This window comes from Acomys russatus, chromosome 14 (genome assembly GCF_903995435.1).
Source record: "Acomys russatus chromosome 14, mAcoRus1.1, whole genome shotgun sequence".
Classification (NCBI taxonomy): Eukaryota; Metazoa; Chordata; class Mammalia; order Rodentia; family Muridae; genus Acomys; species Acomys russatus.
In genome coordinates this window covers 4336847-4352450 of record NC_067150.1, presented here as the reverse complement: position 1 = coordinate 4352450, position 15604 = coordinate 4336847, and the positions used below count along the sequence as shown (strand labels likewise).

Sequence of the window (15604 nt, the reverse complement as noted above, 5' to 3'; positions counted from 1 at the left end):
GGAACACCCTGGAGCTGCCAGTGAGTTTGAGGTTGCACTCTTAGGTCTTTCACACAGAACCACAGCAAACACTTGTCAAGGTGCCTGCAGAGGTGACATCAGTTCTGCCCTGGGTCCTGGGAAGGCCCTCTTTGTTCATGGCTGCCCCTGGCCTTCTCACCACCAGCATCCCTAGTTCCACTCAGTGAAGTGGTGACATTTGGAGGGTTCTCATTTGTCAGTGGAAATCTCAATACACCTTTTAATTTTAAAGCTAGTACCTTAAGATTTGTGTGTGTGTCGGGGGGGGGGGGGGGGGGCGGCTATTAAGAGAATCCTGTGCTCCAGGTAAGCAACTTTTCAGTGGTTTATTTTGGAATCTGTATAACGACCACAACCCACAAGGGAAGGGAGCTCGGGCAATACTAGTATTGTTCCTTGTCACAGAGGCCAGCCCTGTGGATATCGGGCTGAGCCCTGCTCTAAATAATTTCCTGTAAAGACTCACAAAGGTGTTATTTACATTTCTGACATAACACTCCCAGCAACCCTCCTCACTCAAAACAAACCGAAGAAACCTTTAAAACACAAAGAAAAGTCAGCAATAACAACTCTGAAATAATTTACCAACTGTTAGTCTAGTTCTTGTGAGACTCTCTTCCTCTGGATGGGACTATTGTCCAGTGTGGAAGGAAAACTCAAAGGTCCTGATCAGTGTTTCTGGGTGCAGGCTTCCTTCCTCTTAGCCTCCTGGAAATGCTATGACAGGAGCACTGTCCTGCAGTGAGAGGAACTGAGACCCACAGAAAGCTGCTCATCAGCAAGTCTGGATGTGGACCAGGCTGATCAGCTGCAAAGCCAGCAGCGATCTGTGTTCCGCCTCCCCACAGCTTCCTGGTGTTGCATCACCAGCTGCTCCTTCCTCACCTAAGTTATTCTTTGATTCCTCCCTCTTCTGGCTTAAAGGTCCAATCTACTAGCAATCAGTCCCACTATCCTACGGAATTTGTAACTTGCCTTCAAGAGGATACTAACAGCTTCCTATCCTGCCTCTAGAACGCTAGGATTTAGTGTCCGCTACCACAGCTGGCATCATCATCAGCTATCACTATTACTACAACTACTACTACTGTTGTTGTTGTTATTTTGGTGGTTTGAAACAGAGGCTCTCTATATAGCCCTGGTACTCACTATATAGTCCAAACTGGCCTGGAACTCACAGAGACCAGGCTGCATTTGTCTCTGGAGTGCTGGGATTGAAGGTGTGTGCCACCATGCCAGGCAGAATAATAGCCATTATTTCCTCTCGTCTACGGCGCTCTGGACAGAGTTGTGGAAGAAAAGCAGTTAAGAGCTAATATCAACTGATGTGGCTTGGTGACGAAACGGTTGGGCTTGGATTCTGATTGGAAGGCACACATGTATTGCTTGTTTTACTTTAAATAAGTTAGCTTACTCTGAAGTCTCAGTTTTCTCAGCTACAAAATGGAGATGGCATGTGAGGCTTCTAGGAGTGATTCACAGACCTCAATATATCGTAGTGGTGGTGGTAGGGACAATGACAGAAAATGTACCTAGCAAACATTAGCTATGTTTCAGTATGACTAGTGAAAGTCACCATGTATTATAGTGCTACTTATAGTAATTACATGCTGTGCAAACAAAGACTAGATACTTGAGTTTTCTTGTTGTTGTTCTTGTTGTTTTATAATTTTTAGAGGTACTGTCTCCTATTGTAGCCCAGGCTGGCCTTAAAGTCACTCTTTCCACCTTCCTTTGAAGTGCTGGGATTAAGGGGTGGGGCTGGGGGTGGGCCCTGGTCTTGTTACCTGCTTACAAAACCTTCATTAGCATAGTTTGAAGGTGACATAGTCCATAGGACTAAACTCCTTGGTTCTACTAGTTTGTGAACTCAGGGCATCAGGGCATTTCAGGGGGGGTTCTAAAGTAGCACTAATCTCGCTAGTGAGGCATTCGTAAACAGAGCAGTGAGAACAGCAGCAGACATGTGCTATGAAGGGAAAGATAGAAAAGGGCACTCCACGTTGACCAGTGGCTGGTGAGAGGAGAGAGCCCATGGATGTGCACACACAAAGCAAGCCGTGGGGAAAACGGAGGCCTCCTCCCACAAAGTCTAGTATTTGCTGTAAGACAGAGCGCCATGAGAATTAGTGTCCATTCTTTCCTTAACTGATCTCAGCATTAGCGCTGCAATTCCAGTTTGTCACAGGTACAAGTCAAAGAGCAAACATAAAACTTAAGCAACACAGATGATGAAGCCCTGCGATTCCCAAATATGGGGAGTTAGGAAGATCAGGAGTTCAAGGCCATCTTCACCCACACACGGAGCTCAAGGCCAGCCTGGGTGGCAGGGTTACACGAGATCCTGCCTCAACAAAACAATGAACTTCAGCACAGCAAACAGGCTGCTTAACTCACCCGGGTTATTCCAGCAAAAGCCGGTGCTGGGCCCAATCATCTGCTTAAGTAAACTGACTGGCTTTCTCTACAGATGAGGCTAAAAAACACACAACAGATGGACTGAACTGAAAACCACAAAGCCTTTGGCCACTTAAAGCTTTTCATCCTGGCTTACTATTTCCCTAGCGACTGGACTCTAGTAGGTGACAGGGAAAACAGAATTTGCACAAACTCAGAGTTCTTCTCACGGTGTCCAAAAGGTCAAGGTCCAGAAAGGAAGGGAAACAAAATCCCCTACACCTTCAACGTCATCTTGTTATGACCTTATTGATGACATCGTGGGCTGTGGACCAGAGACCCGATGGCTGCTGCGCAGGTGACTTACAGCTCTAACGCCTGGGGCGTTAGCTCACCTGCGCCGGGGGGGTGGGGGGTGGGGTGCGAAAACGGCGCGAACACCCAAGGCTCCCACCTAGTCGAAGTTACCCTGGAACCCAACTTGAAGAGTCTGGCGTGGGGGCAGGGGGGAACCTTCAGGCTGGAAGTTGTGTGGGTAGAAAACCAGACCTGTTTCTGCAGCAGTCAGCGGACATATTTCAATCTATAGATCTTGCTACCAGACACAGAATTCCAGGGAACGGTTGAGGACCAACTGGAGTCCTCGGCTGAAGAGCCAGCCCAGAGAAACTCAACAGGTTACGCGCCCCACGCCGGCTTGCCGCCCCCAAGCAGCGGAGAGCCAGAGTCTTGTTGGGCAGGTGGCCCCAACCCCCGCTCCCCCTTCGCCAGCGGAGTCTACCGCAGACGCGTGGAACTTTCCAGGCGGACCCTGGGGTGGAGGCAGGCAGGCCGCCGCGGCGCGCTTCCTCTCCGTCCGCGGACTTACCGAGACCGTCCGTACCGTTCGCCGCTGCCGCCCCCCGCAGCGCCAGCACCTGCAGCGCGCCCAGCAGCAGCGCGGCCCGCGCGCACAGCGCCATTGTTCCAGGGCCCGTGAGCGCCCGCAGCCACCGCACGGCGCCCAGAGCTGCCTTCAGCGCACGCGACCGCTCCGTGCCCCCTTCCGCCGCGCACCGTTTCCTGGCTGCCGTCGCCGGTTCCCACCAGTGACCAAATAGGGGGCGGGCCGGGCCGGCCTGGGGCGGGGCCGGGGCGTGGTCCGCAGTCGGGAGGGGCGTGGCCCACCGGAGGCGGGGCAAGGGGGAGAGGCCTCGGGGGGAGGGATGTGGCTCTCCGAACGGAGTGAGGGCAGGGCGTTCGGAGGCGGATGGGGGCGTGGCCTTCTGGGCGGGGCGTGGTCGGCACTGGTGGCAGAGACCACAGCGGCCCACTCTGCCATTTGAAGGGGCATCCTGTTTCCGTACTTCCGGAAGACAGGCTTTATATAGAAGTTTTCGGGTGGAAGTTGGGGCGCATGCGTCGCGAAGTAAGAGGGGGAGGCACAGGCGGAATGACTGCAGAGGGAGCCCCCTGAGAGTAGTGTAGGGAGGTCAGACTCAAAGTTAGAGCAGACCAAACTAAACATCAGGATCTTCATTCTCCACTTGGGCCTCCTTTTTTCTACAAATGTGCGCGGGGGCGGGGGGGGGCGTGGTGTCGGGGCGGGGGTTAGAGTGAGGTGTGCGGCTTGCAGAAGAGTAGGAAACTTTGCATCTGTAACCTAGGCCCTTATCTGCATGGAGTCCGCTCACCTACCTCACAACAGTAATCTAATGGTTTTGTTTTGTTTTGTTTTTACAAAATTTCTCTTAAGCCCTTAGTGCCAATGCTTTCAAAGACTGTTTTTCGATTCCACTCAGCACTCTAAAATATTATGTGACTGGTGTATACTCCTCAACTAATGTGGAAGACAGACCCAGGCCGCTGCAACCCTCTCGCACTTGGCGCTTCAAAGATAAGCCAAAAGCTTTGTTCTGAGAAATTCCTTTTGAATTCCAGCAAAGCTTCTCGGTTATACATGTGTCCGGATTATGGATTAACTATGGCCATCTGCTCTACATTTTCAAGACTTCCACCTGTGGTTGCAATCAGCCAACCTGAAAATAACAGCATCTAACACAGGCTTTAAAAAAAAACAAAAAACAAACAAACAAACAAAAGCTGTAGCCGGGTGTGGTGGGGCACGCCTTTAATCCCAGCACTTGGGAGGCAGAGGCAGACGTATAACTGTGAGTTCGAAGCCAGCCTGGTCTAAAAAGCTACTTCAAGAGAGTCAAGGCTACACAGAGAGACCTTGTCTCAAAAAAACAACCAAACAAAAACCCAAAAACAAACAAAAAACCAAAGCGGTTGTATGTTTAGGATTTGGTGGTTCTGCTTATAAGGAATCTGGCCATGGAATGCCAAGTGTTTCCAGCCATGGAATAGAAGGGACGTTCTATAGCATGAATATTTGCCCCGACTCCAAATGTCAAAACCCAGTGCTCAGAGTGGTGGTAGAAACAGGTTGGGCACTGAGGAGGTGACTGGGTTGGAAAAGCAGAGCTCTCAACAATGAAATCAGTGCCTCATGAAAGTGGCCTGAGGAATACTCCCACTGCTTCTACCAAGATGAAAACTCAGTCTGTGAGACCACGGGCCCTCAACAGACACCAAATCAGTTGTACAGACACCAAATCAGTTGTTCGCATTACCTCCGACTTCCCAGCCTCCAGAACGGTGGCAAATTTCCGTTATTTATAAATTAAGCAGTCTAAGGTACTTTTTTTTCAGCAGCAAGAACTAGTGGACACAGTGTGAAGACTAGATGTCTACTTGACAGTTGTTTCCAGCACTGACCTTGCTGGAGGTCCCCCAGCATGTCTGCTGCCTGATTCCCTCACCATGGCATGGATGGGTGCTTCGCTTTGTTTTTAGGCAGGGTCTTATATTGTAGCCCGCGATACCTTCCAACTCATGCCAATTCTCCTGTCTCAGCCTCACAGGTGATGGGATTGCAGGCATGCACTACCATGTTAGGTGCTTGCTTTGCTTAGTGATAGCTCTCTGTGACCAAACCGGACATGCCAGGGTGCTGACGACCCTATGGCTTTGCTCATTTTCCTATAATAGAAGCGTGAAGATTGTCCGAATCAAAATGGAGTCATGTTAATCCTACCAAAAAATAAATCTGAGAAGCTACAAAGGAAAAGCACTTATACCAAGTAATTTCATAATAGAAATCATCACAAAAGATTGCTAGGACCACAAGCTTCCAAGCTACCAGAATCTTATTCTCAAAGTGCTTTCCACAAGCACCTGTGCCGAGCAGTTTGTTCGACCTCAGATTGATGCCACTCTTACTAATGTGGCCAAGGAGAAATGTTTCAAGAATACTGATGCAATCTAACCTTGTGTCTCTAAACAGTCCCCTAGCTATACAATGCGTTTCAGGCCTGGTTGGGCTTATAGTGAGACTCCATCTCAACCAAACCAGCCAGGAATGGAGGCAAAGTCCTATAATCCCATCCCCCAGGAGGCTGAAGCAGGATTGGGAATTAATGGTCATCTTCAGCTTTATAGAAAGTTGGAAGCCAATCGGGCCATCGTGGCTACGTCTGTAATCCCAGCACTCAGAGAGGCAGAGGCAGAAGGATCTCTGTGAGTTTGAGCCCAGCCTGGTCTCCAAAGTGAGTCCAGGGCAGCCAAGGCTACACAGAGAAACCCTGTCTCAAAAAAAAAAAAAAGGGGGGGGGGTGGTGGAAACTATCCTGAACTACATTAGACCCTAAATCAATAAAACAACCAGTCAATCAAACAAATTTTCCAAAATGAACAAAATAAGACATAAAACTGTTCCATGTTCCTGTAACTTCCATGAATATTCCTAGTCTGCTATGACAGACAATGCTATTCTCAAATACCATTCTTTTAAACAGAGGTTGACATTTTCTTTGTACAAGGCACCTAGTGACTTTTTCTTCTGTGCAGTTTTCACTCCCCTCCCCAGTTTCCCTTCTTTTCATATTTCACCTTTAACTGTCTGGGCAGGCCATAGCACCCCAATCCTCCTCCTTCTAAGGATCCCAAGATTCAAGCACCAACACTGAACTACAGCTGACTACATATGCTGTGAGTCTTTTGCTCCAAGAGATAGATGACTTACAAACTACTTATTGTATGTTTATACATGATGAACCATAGCCTTACAGTGTTCATAGTCTAGTGGCGAGATAGAGCCTGATGGACTCCAATGAGAGGACTTAAAGTGTGTTGAGGGTCTACTGGGCAAGCATGAGGATCCAAGTTCAAACCTCCAACACTCATGTAAAGCTGGGCATGGTGACAGATGCCTATAGCAGGGACAGGTGGTCCCCACAGCTTGCTGGCTAGCCAGTTTGGTCCAGTGGGACAGGGTCTCAAAACAACTAACTAGATAGTAGAGATAGAGGAAGATGCCCAACTTCCACCGCTAGCTTCCACGCACATGTGCACACACACTTTCACATGCACACAAACACACATATACTATACATACACACAAAGTGACTTGGGCTCTATTCATAAAGAAGGTAGAAAGGTAACTGTGGTGGTTTGGATATGTATGGCCTCTTTAGACTCGTATGTGTCAATGCTTGGCCACAGAAAGGAGCACTCTTGGGAGGTGTGCTTTGTTGAAGTAGGCATGGCCATGTTGGAGGAAGTATGTCATTGTGAAGGCGGGCTTTGAGGTCATATATGCCCAAGCTCTGCCCAGTGTGGCACACAGTCTCCTGCTGCCTGTGGTCAAGATGTGGAGCTCTCAGCTCCTTCCCTAGCACCATGTCTGCCTGTATGCTGCCATGTTTTCCACCATGATGATGATGATGGACCTCCCTCTGAAACTGTAAGCCAGGCCCAATGAAATACTTTCCTTTATACCAGTTGTCTTGGTCATGGTGTCTCTTCACAGCAAAAGAAACCCTAAGGTAGTAACCCACTGAATTAATCTCCATTACCTACAATATAATGTACTTTTATAATCATAAACATATAGTAATTTAATCATTAATAAATGCAGAAATATATGATATATTAACAGAGGTTTTCAAAAATAATTCTATATACTTAATTTTCTTGGTATGCTTTAAATAAATGAAAAATAGTTTATTGTTTTCAAAAAGCATGAGTATAAATTTGTTCTCTTTAAAATAAAAAAGAAGCTATTTTATTTTTTAAATTATATATTAGATACAATAGTGCTTTCTGAAATTCCTAATTCTAATAAATTTTTGTACAAGTATACAAGATTATGATTAACAACACTAATCAAAAAATGTGGAAGGAAGGAATCAAGTCCCCAGTGTTGTCCTTTGGCCTGCATATGTAAGTCTGCCCACAATCATAAATAAAAAATAATGTGCAATAAAATATTCATGAAGGACTAGATGTGAGTTGCTTTCCACGTAGAAACAGTAGAGGCTTCTCTGTGCTGATTCTGCAAAAGATGCAAAGATTTCATGTTTTCTCAGCAAAGCTTGCTGCTTTGCTTGTCTTGTCACTGTGACAAAGTACTGAATGAAGGAACGTAGAAGAGGCTGTAGCTTGGCTCACAGTTTGAGAGGTACAATCTGTCATGGTGGAGAAGGCCCGGTGGTGTGAGAGGATATAGTAGGGACACCAGGCAGCTTGTCACTGGCCTCAGTGAGGAGGCAGAAAGAGGAAGGCTGTGCCCTTGACCTCTCTCTTTTAACGTTTGATTCAGTCCAAGATCTCAGCCCAAAGGATGGTACTATCCACTTTCAGGATGGTACCACCCACTTTCAGCATGGTGCCACCCACTTTCAGAATGGCACCACCCATTTCAGGATGGTGCCACCCACTTCAGCATGGTGCCACCCACTTTCAGGATGGTGCCACGCACTTTCAGGATGATGTTATCACTTTCAGGATTATGCCACCCACTTTCAGCATGGTGTCACCCACTCTCAGGATGATGCCACCCACTCTCAGGATTAATACACACACACACACACACACACACACACACACACACACTTTTTTTTTTTTTTTTAAGGAAAATGGATTTATTTATACTTTGGCCAAATCAGAGCAAAGGAGAGGCCTGGTGTCATTCTGCATTTTTGGTAGCACTATTACAATTTTCTAGAAAAGATGAAATAAGAGCCAGGTAAAAGACATATGCTCACTAAAGTAGTCAGAACTGTGTGAAATCTCTTCCTGGGATGCAAGTTCCTCCTCTCTGTCACCAAGACTTTAGCCTTTCCCTTGCTCTAGCATCCTTTCTACAGCCTGCAGACACCAGGAGGGGCACACACGTCTCCGGACACTCTTCTCCCCTCAAAGGTAGCTACAGTGTTCTCCTAGGGCCTTAGTCCCCCTCACTTGCTGTGGTTAAACACAGGACTCCACTTTTGCTCATGGTTTTAGGCTACAGTCTGACCTGGCAGAGGGAGCCACTGCAGCAGAATGTGAGACAACTGGTCACACCGCATCTGTAGATACAAGGGAGGACAAAAGTAATGGATGCTTGCGGGCAGTTCACTTCCTCCATACTATGGTATTATGTGCTTCAGGGTTCCTGCCAACGGAATTCTCCCAGCCACAATTAAGATGGGTCTCCCCGGGCTGGAGGAATTGCTCAGTGGTTAAGGCTGCTCTTCAAGAGGACCAGGGGGTCTGATGCCTCAGGGAGCACCAGGCATGCAGTGGCGCACAGGCATACATGCAGACAGAGCACTCATGCACATAAAAATAGTATTAGTCTTCCCACTGGAATGTGACTCTCCCACAGGCGTGTGCACAGGTCCTCTCCTAGGTGATTGTAGTTTCTGTTGCACTGTCATGACATTAACCATCATATTTCGATGCTAGATTTGGTCTATGGCACTGGAAAAGAAAAATGTGAGGAATCTGTGCCTGAATGCAGAGAATTTGCTGCCTGGACGGTCGTTTTTGGGTGTTGTCAGAGTATGTTCTAGTCAGAATGAAGTTGTCTTAGCAGGAGGAAGAGACTTCCAAGTTTCTGGTCCTGTAGGAAAGCCCCAGGGCCTTTCTACTGCTAAGTCCCCCCCTGCTTACCACATCTTGTTTTCTTCTTTGCAGGAGGTGAAAGGGACCAGCTCAGTTTTCGAAAGTCCTCATGTCACCAAGTCAGTGAGAGGACAGTTCATGCTGCCAGCACGCTCCCAGCAGCCTTTGGAGTTACCTCACCTCAGGCCAAACCAGGATTTATGGCTTTGCTATAGAACAGAATTTCAGATCTAGCCAGTGAGAGGAAGCAAAGTTGGAGATTTTATGAGGGCTAGGAAAAGAGTGAGATGTTCCCGAGTGTGGGACAGGCTCCCAAGAGGACAGTTGCAATGAACTGTCTCAGCATTACCTATTTGAGTGGTTCCCATGTTACATCTCTAAAGGTTGCTAAGAACCCTTTCCCTGTATTTATTTTATTATGTTCTATTTATTTATTTATTTATATTTTATTATGCTTTATTCATGTATTTATGTGTATATGTGGTGTATATATTTTTGTATGTAGACACAAACATGCCACAACTCAGGTATGGAGGTCAAAGATAGAGAACTTGGAGGAATCAGTTCTTTCCTTCTACCATGTGGGTCCTGGGAATCACCAGGCTTAGTGGCAAGTACACTTATTCACTGAGTCGTAGTGCTAGAGCCTTTTCACATCCCATTTGATAAGTGTGCTAAGTGAGATGGCACCAGAGATGGCTGAGGTGGGGTTACAATGTGATGAGTGAAGCCAGGGGCCACTAGAGTTCCATAACTCTAGGGTCCAAATGGGCCCTTTCTCCATAAGTGGAGTGTGATGGCGTTTAATCTAGTAAAAAGTCTTCATTAAGTGGTTGGCAACTACACTGGGTGTTGGGTATCTCAGTGTAGCCCCAAGCCTTTCTCGGGGTGACCTTTTAAGCACAAAAAACCCATTTCCTAGATTGACACACTTCAGCTAAAAAGAACAGTTAGCTAAAAGGGAAACTCCAGAAGCCAAAATGCAAGTTTTGTTAGAACTATGGACTTTGATGCATTAGGTCTTTGTTTTTGTTTTGGCAGTTGATGCTGTCTGTGTACTGAGTTTTACAGCCTGGTTGGTCCTTCTATCATGGAGTCACTTGTGCTAAGGTCTGGGGCCTGCATTTACTGAGAGTCCTGGGTAGCAGAAGTGGGGTTAAGCTGAGGAGGGAGAAGGAGTGGTGGCACTTGTCGCTGTACTGGGGTCTTTGCTTCTCCGCTCCTGAGAAGCTTGACTTGGTGTCCTTTAGGGCTGCTCTTCTTTCTCATGACCCATGTGGTTTTTTTCCCCCTGTCTCAATTCTTCATTACACAACAAGGTTTCAGAAACAAAAGTTCCAGGTGGTAGAAAACGATAAAAACAGCCAGTTTAAAAAGAGGAAATAAAGTTACTAGAGACTTCATTTCTGCTCAGTACCACAGGCTCTCATCTGGCACATAAAGTACGTGTGGCTCACTATTCACTCAACAAAAAACCAAGAAGCTGAAAACAACCAAACAACAACAACAACAGCAGCAGCAGAAGCAACAACAACGATGGTGTGTTGGAGAAGAATTAGGCGGCACTTTATAATAAATGGCCGGGGACATTGGCTCCAGTGGACTCCGAGTGAGTGACAGATGCCCGACTAACTGCCTTGCACCAGCTGTGTGAGGAAGAACAGGACGGAGCTGTGTTAGAAGGAGCAGCCGTGCATGCCTGGACCTTCTGAGTAAGGGCAGCAAGGGCCTTGATGAGGTTTTGGTGATTTTTCACACAAGGAACTGAAATATCTAGGAAAAAAAATATGGGGCCTGGGAGTATAGTTCAGGGGTTGGTGTCAGTCGACCCTGGCGAAGCTCGTGGACCCAGACCTAGCACTGCAAACATTTTTAAAAAAGGATGAGAAGAGATTGATTCAAGGCTTGGTAAGTGAGGTCACGATGCCTTACTATTTAGTTTTATTTTATTTCATTTGGCTTAAGACAAAGTCAACCAACAGGGTCTTACCGAATAATCTAGATGGTTTGGTACTCTTTGTGTAGCTCAGGCAGGCCTCCGACCCATGGCAACCCTCCTGCTTGCCTCCTGGGAGTCTAGGCATGCACCACCATGCCCAACCTGCGGAGTGACTAAGAGGCAGACTACTTACTTTTCCCATTGTTGTGACAAAGTATCTCACAGAAGCAACTTCACAAAGAAAGGATTTATAGATGAGGGGTTGATGATGAGTCATCACAGCAGAGAAGTCACAGTCACAGGTGCACGAGTCAGCTGGTCACACAGTGTCACAGTCAGAAAGCAGAGGTAGATGAATGCGGCTGTGCAGTTTATTTCTCCTGTTTTATTCAGTCTGGTGCCCAAGCTGATGGAATGGTGCAGCCCACATTCCGAGCGGCTCTCCCCTCAACCAAACCTCTCTGGAAGCACTCTCAGCTGCAAGCCGAGAGGAGTGTTCCCATGGTGACGCTGAGTTTAGTCTCCTGGGCAGTGAAAATGGACCTTTACAGAGGGATGCTTGACCCAGAATAGAAGCAGTGAAAATGGCAGGAATGTATGGAGGGCATGTACTGAAAGTAAATTGCATTTTAAATGTGGAGGCTGAGGGAGAGGATTTAAGTGAGGAGTCTTTGTGCTTGGACATTCCAACGTTAGCCCAGGACACCATATCGTAAGTACTTTGGAAATCCTGTCTTATAGCCCTGCCATTTCTGGATGTTATAAAGCCCCCATTAAGAATCCATGCAGATGTGCAGTGGAACAGATGAGGGAAAGACACCTCCCTTCCTTCCCTCATCCCTCGCTATCTATGGCAGGAAGGAGAGCTGGCCCCAGGGTCATGGGAGTGGGAGATGTGTCCCTGTCCCTCACCTGCTATGCCTGTGCACTTGCCTCACCTGTGCATTTGCCCTGATGTGATGAGCTCAGGGTGAGCCAGCCCCAAGGCCACAAGAGTGGGAGAGCTGGTTCAGCCCTTTGCTGGCAGAGGCATTGGATGAGCCAGCTAGGGGTAGGGCAGGAGAGCTTGCCCTACTGGTGTGGGTGGGGGAGAGCTGGCGAGCTGACCGGCTCAGATGCCTCTCAGGCCCAGACCCAGGGCTTTGAATTGGACCATGCCAACATCTGCCCCATTGGTGAACTTCTGGAGTGTGTGAAGGGGCTGGTCCTACAGATCCAAAACTACAGGGTCTCCATGACGGGGCAACAATGGGATGCCTGAGTGAGGGTCCAAGTATTGATAATAGCAGAACCCAGAGGCCTCAAACCAGACCAATGACTCATTGCAATGAACATTTGTAAGCAAAGTGTGGACAAAAACCTAAACTGTGGGACATACTGTGATACATTACAGCTTCCACAATGAGATTCCCCCCCCCTCTGTTGGGGGGGGCATTGCAAGAGTGGATGGCAGGTACAAGAGGAGGGGAGATGAGTGGGATTGGGGTGCATGATGTGAAATGCACAAAGAAGCAAGAAAAAGTTTAAAAAGAATGCACACGGAGATGTGCAGCATTTTTCTGGGGAAAATCAAGTTTTCCTCCTTGGGTGCCTGGCCGTGTTAATGAAATAATTTAGAACTGCACTGAGCAGAAAGCTTGAGGACAATTTTCTTAGAGTGTGAGAGGAAAACTACAGGGCGAGCAAGCGTTGGGGCATTTGGACCCACTGGAAGAAATCAGAGGCTTGTTTAGACTCAGTTCACACTTAGATGAAATGAGTCTACTCTAACTGCCAGCAGGAGGATGGCATCCTTAGGTGTGCCGCGTGGACATGGAGGCTCAGGGGCTTTAAGGGCATACACCAGAAAGGTATGCGTTACAGACAGCCATGGGATTCAAAGGGCAAGAAAGCTGTTTTACTTCCCTTGGTTGTCTCTTCCTGCCAGCTCTGTAGTAATAAAAGACCAGGTCACCCCTTTCCCACAGCGATAAGCAGGTTTTTACAGAGGCAAAGCCTGTGGTTAATACCCCCACAGCCCATTGCCCTATTCTTATCTCACCTGTAGCCACTAGGATCTCCCAGGCATTCCAGAACAAGAGGTCAACAGCCCTCGAGGGATGCCTGACTCCATGTTAAGTTTTGTTAGTCATCACAGGGTCCTGTGTAAATTATTGCTTGGGTCTGAGCATGCTAATGATGGGACAGGGGAGTTCATTCTGGGCAGACAGAAACACAGAGCCATCAGGTAGGGTTGGCTGTCATCTCAGCAGCTGTCAAGGACTGATGGGAGGGGGCTGGAGAGATGGCTCAGCAGTTAAGAACACTGACTGTTCTTCCAGAAGACACAGGTTCAATTCCACCCCCCACATGGCAGCTCACAACTCTCTGAAACTCCCAAGCTCTGCCACCCTATACAGACATACATGCAGGCAAAATAGCAATGTACATAAGATAAAAATAAATAATTGTTTAGCCGGGCATGGTGGCTCATGCCTTTAATCCCAGGTCTCAGGGAAGCAGAGGCAGGTGTATCTGTATGAGTTCGAGGCCAACCTGGTTTATAAATCGAGTCCAGGACAGCCAAGGCTATACAGAGAAACCTTGTCTTGAAAAAAAAAAAAAAAACCCAAACAAACAAACAAACAAAAAACCCCAAACAACAAGAAGAAAAGGATGAATGGGGACCAAGAGGGAGAGCCATACCTTTAAGAACACAGGCACAGGCTGGAGAGAGGCCTCTGGTTAAGAGCATGTACCATTCTTTCTTGCAGAGGATCCAATTATGCTAGTACCAACACAAAGCAGCTCACAACTGGCTGTCACTCTAGCTCTAGGGACATTCAAAGCTTCTAGCTGCCACAGGCACACACCCACATTCAGACACACCTGTGCACACAAACATAATTAAAAATGGTAAAGTAAATCTTTAAAAAATAAAAAAGCAGCCGGGCGTGGTGGCACACACCTTTAATCCCAGCATTCAGGAGGCAGAGGCAGGTGGATCGCTGTGGTCTACAAAGGGAATCCAGAACAGCCAAGGCTAACACAGAGAGACCCTGTCTCCAATAAATAAATACATAAAAATAAAATAAAAAAGCAGGCTGTCTCCTAGTGAAGGATAAGGGGCTATGTGGCAGAAGGGGAGGGAGGCATCAGAGAAAAAGAGGAAGGAAAAAGCATGACGTGACTCTGGTCAGTTTCAGAGAGAGAAAGACAGAATGAATGAAAAAAGAGAGAGTCAGTCTTTCCTGAGTAACTCTGAAAAGCAGACAGACCACCGTGTGATGTGATGGGAGCTCTCAGCGTTGCACCAGGGAGGGGTTTCTGGGAAGTATATGTACACTATCTCATTAAGGGGATGAATGTTCCTCCCCGTCTCCTTCGCATGGCTTTAGGTGACTCTGTCTTCCGGCCAAGGGATTGGTGGGGCCCAGACAGATGAACGGAACAAGCAATAGTACGTAATGTTCTCATCCTGGAATGGATCAAACGTGGAGTCTCCGCCCAGTGCCGGAGGTGGCTTCGCTTGTTGCACCAGGAAATAGCTTTTCTAAGAGGCACGGCAGTATGTACCTCCAGAGCTACTGTGACAATATCAGTAGATGGTTCATTATCCATCTCTACATGCATCGAGGGAGAGCTAAGGCATAGCAGATGGCACCCAAGTCTACCACGAGCCAGCGGCACCATCTGGCTATTGCTTCAACTGAGAGAAGAGAAAAATAATAGTGAGAGTCATAACAGTAAAACAGAAGCCACTTTTGCTAAAAAGCCTCAGCTCCTCAGGCCCACAGAGGCATGAAGAGCAGGAGGAGTGTCTATCATTGTGGGGCAGGTGGACCACGCCACTAGGGGAACCGGCATGGAACTGGCGAGGTGGGGCATGTTCAAACCCTGTGAAATCTCAAACTTGAGGTAGGCGGGAGTAAGAAGCCTCCCTCCCTGCTTCGGTGCCTGCATGCCTGGAGGTACATAGGCTGGTGATCCCCCGGGGTAGAGCTGGATGCAAATAGAGCACCATCAATATCCCAGACATAGCCAACAAAATGCATTCACCCGCAAACCCCTCCCCAAGGCTCACATAGCACTTATTCACCACGGAATAAATGGACGTAAGTTGCTTCGCTAATAAGTGGGTACGAGATGTCTAACTAAACATCGCCTAAGAGTTGCTGTTTCATTGGAATAGTTCTGAGCTAAGAGAGCTGTAACGCTAAAATCTTCGGAGAAGCGCCCCGCCCCCCCACAGCTTGACTGGAGTGCTACAGACCCCACCCCTTCCAGTCTCCACGTCATTCTTTCCAGCTGGGGTGTACAGCGATGCTGGGACAC

At 47.7% G+C, this 15604-nt stretch overlaps 1 protein-coding gene across 1 annotated transcript in view; it reads right to left on the bottom strand.

Moving 5' to 3' along the window:
- The window catches only part of Tmem123 (transmembrane protein 123), a 29410-nt gene extending 26030 nt beyond the window's left edge, over window positions 1-3380 (bottom strand). Inside the window, exon 1 of the mRNA XM_051156767.1 lies at window positions 3101-3380. Within this exon, the coding sequence (XP_051012724.1) occupies window positions 3101-3380 (280 nt within the window). The remainder of the gene's footprint in view (window positions 1-3100) is intronic.
- Window positions 3381-15604: the final 12224 nt, after the last annotated feature.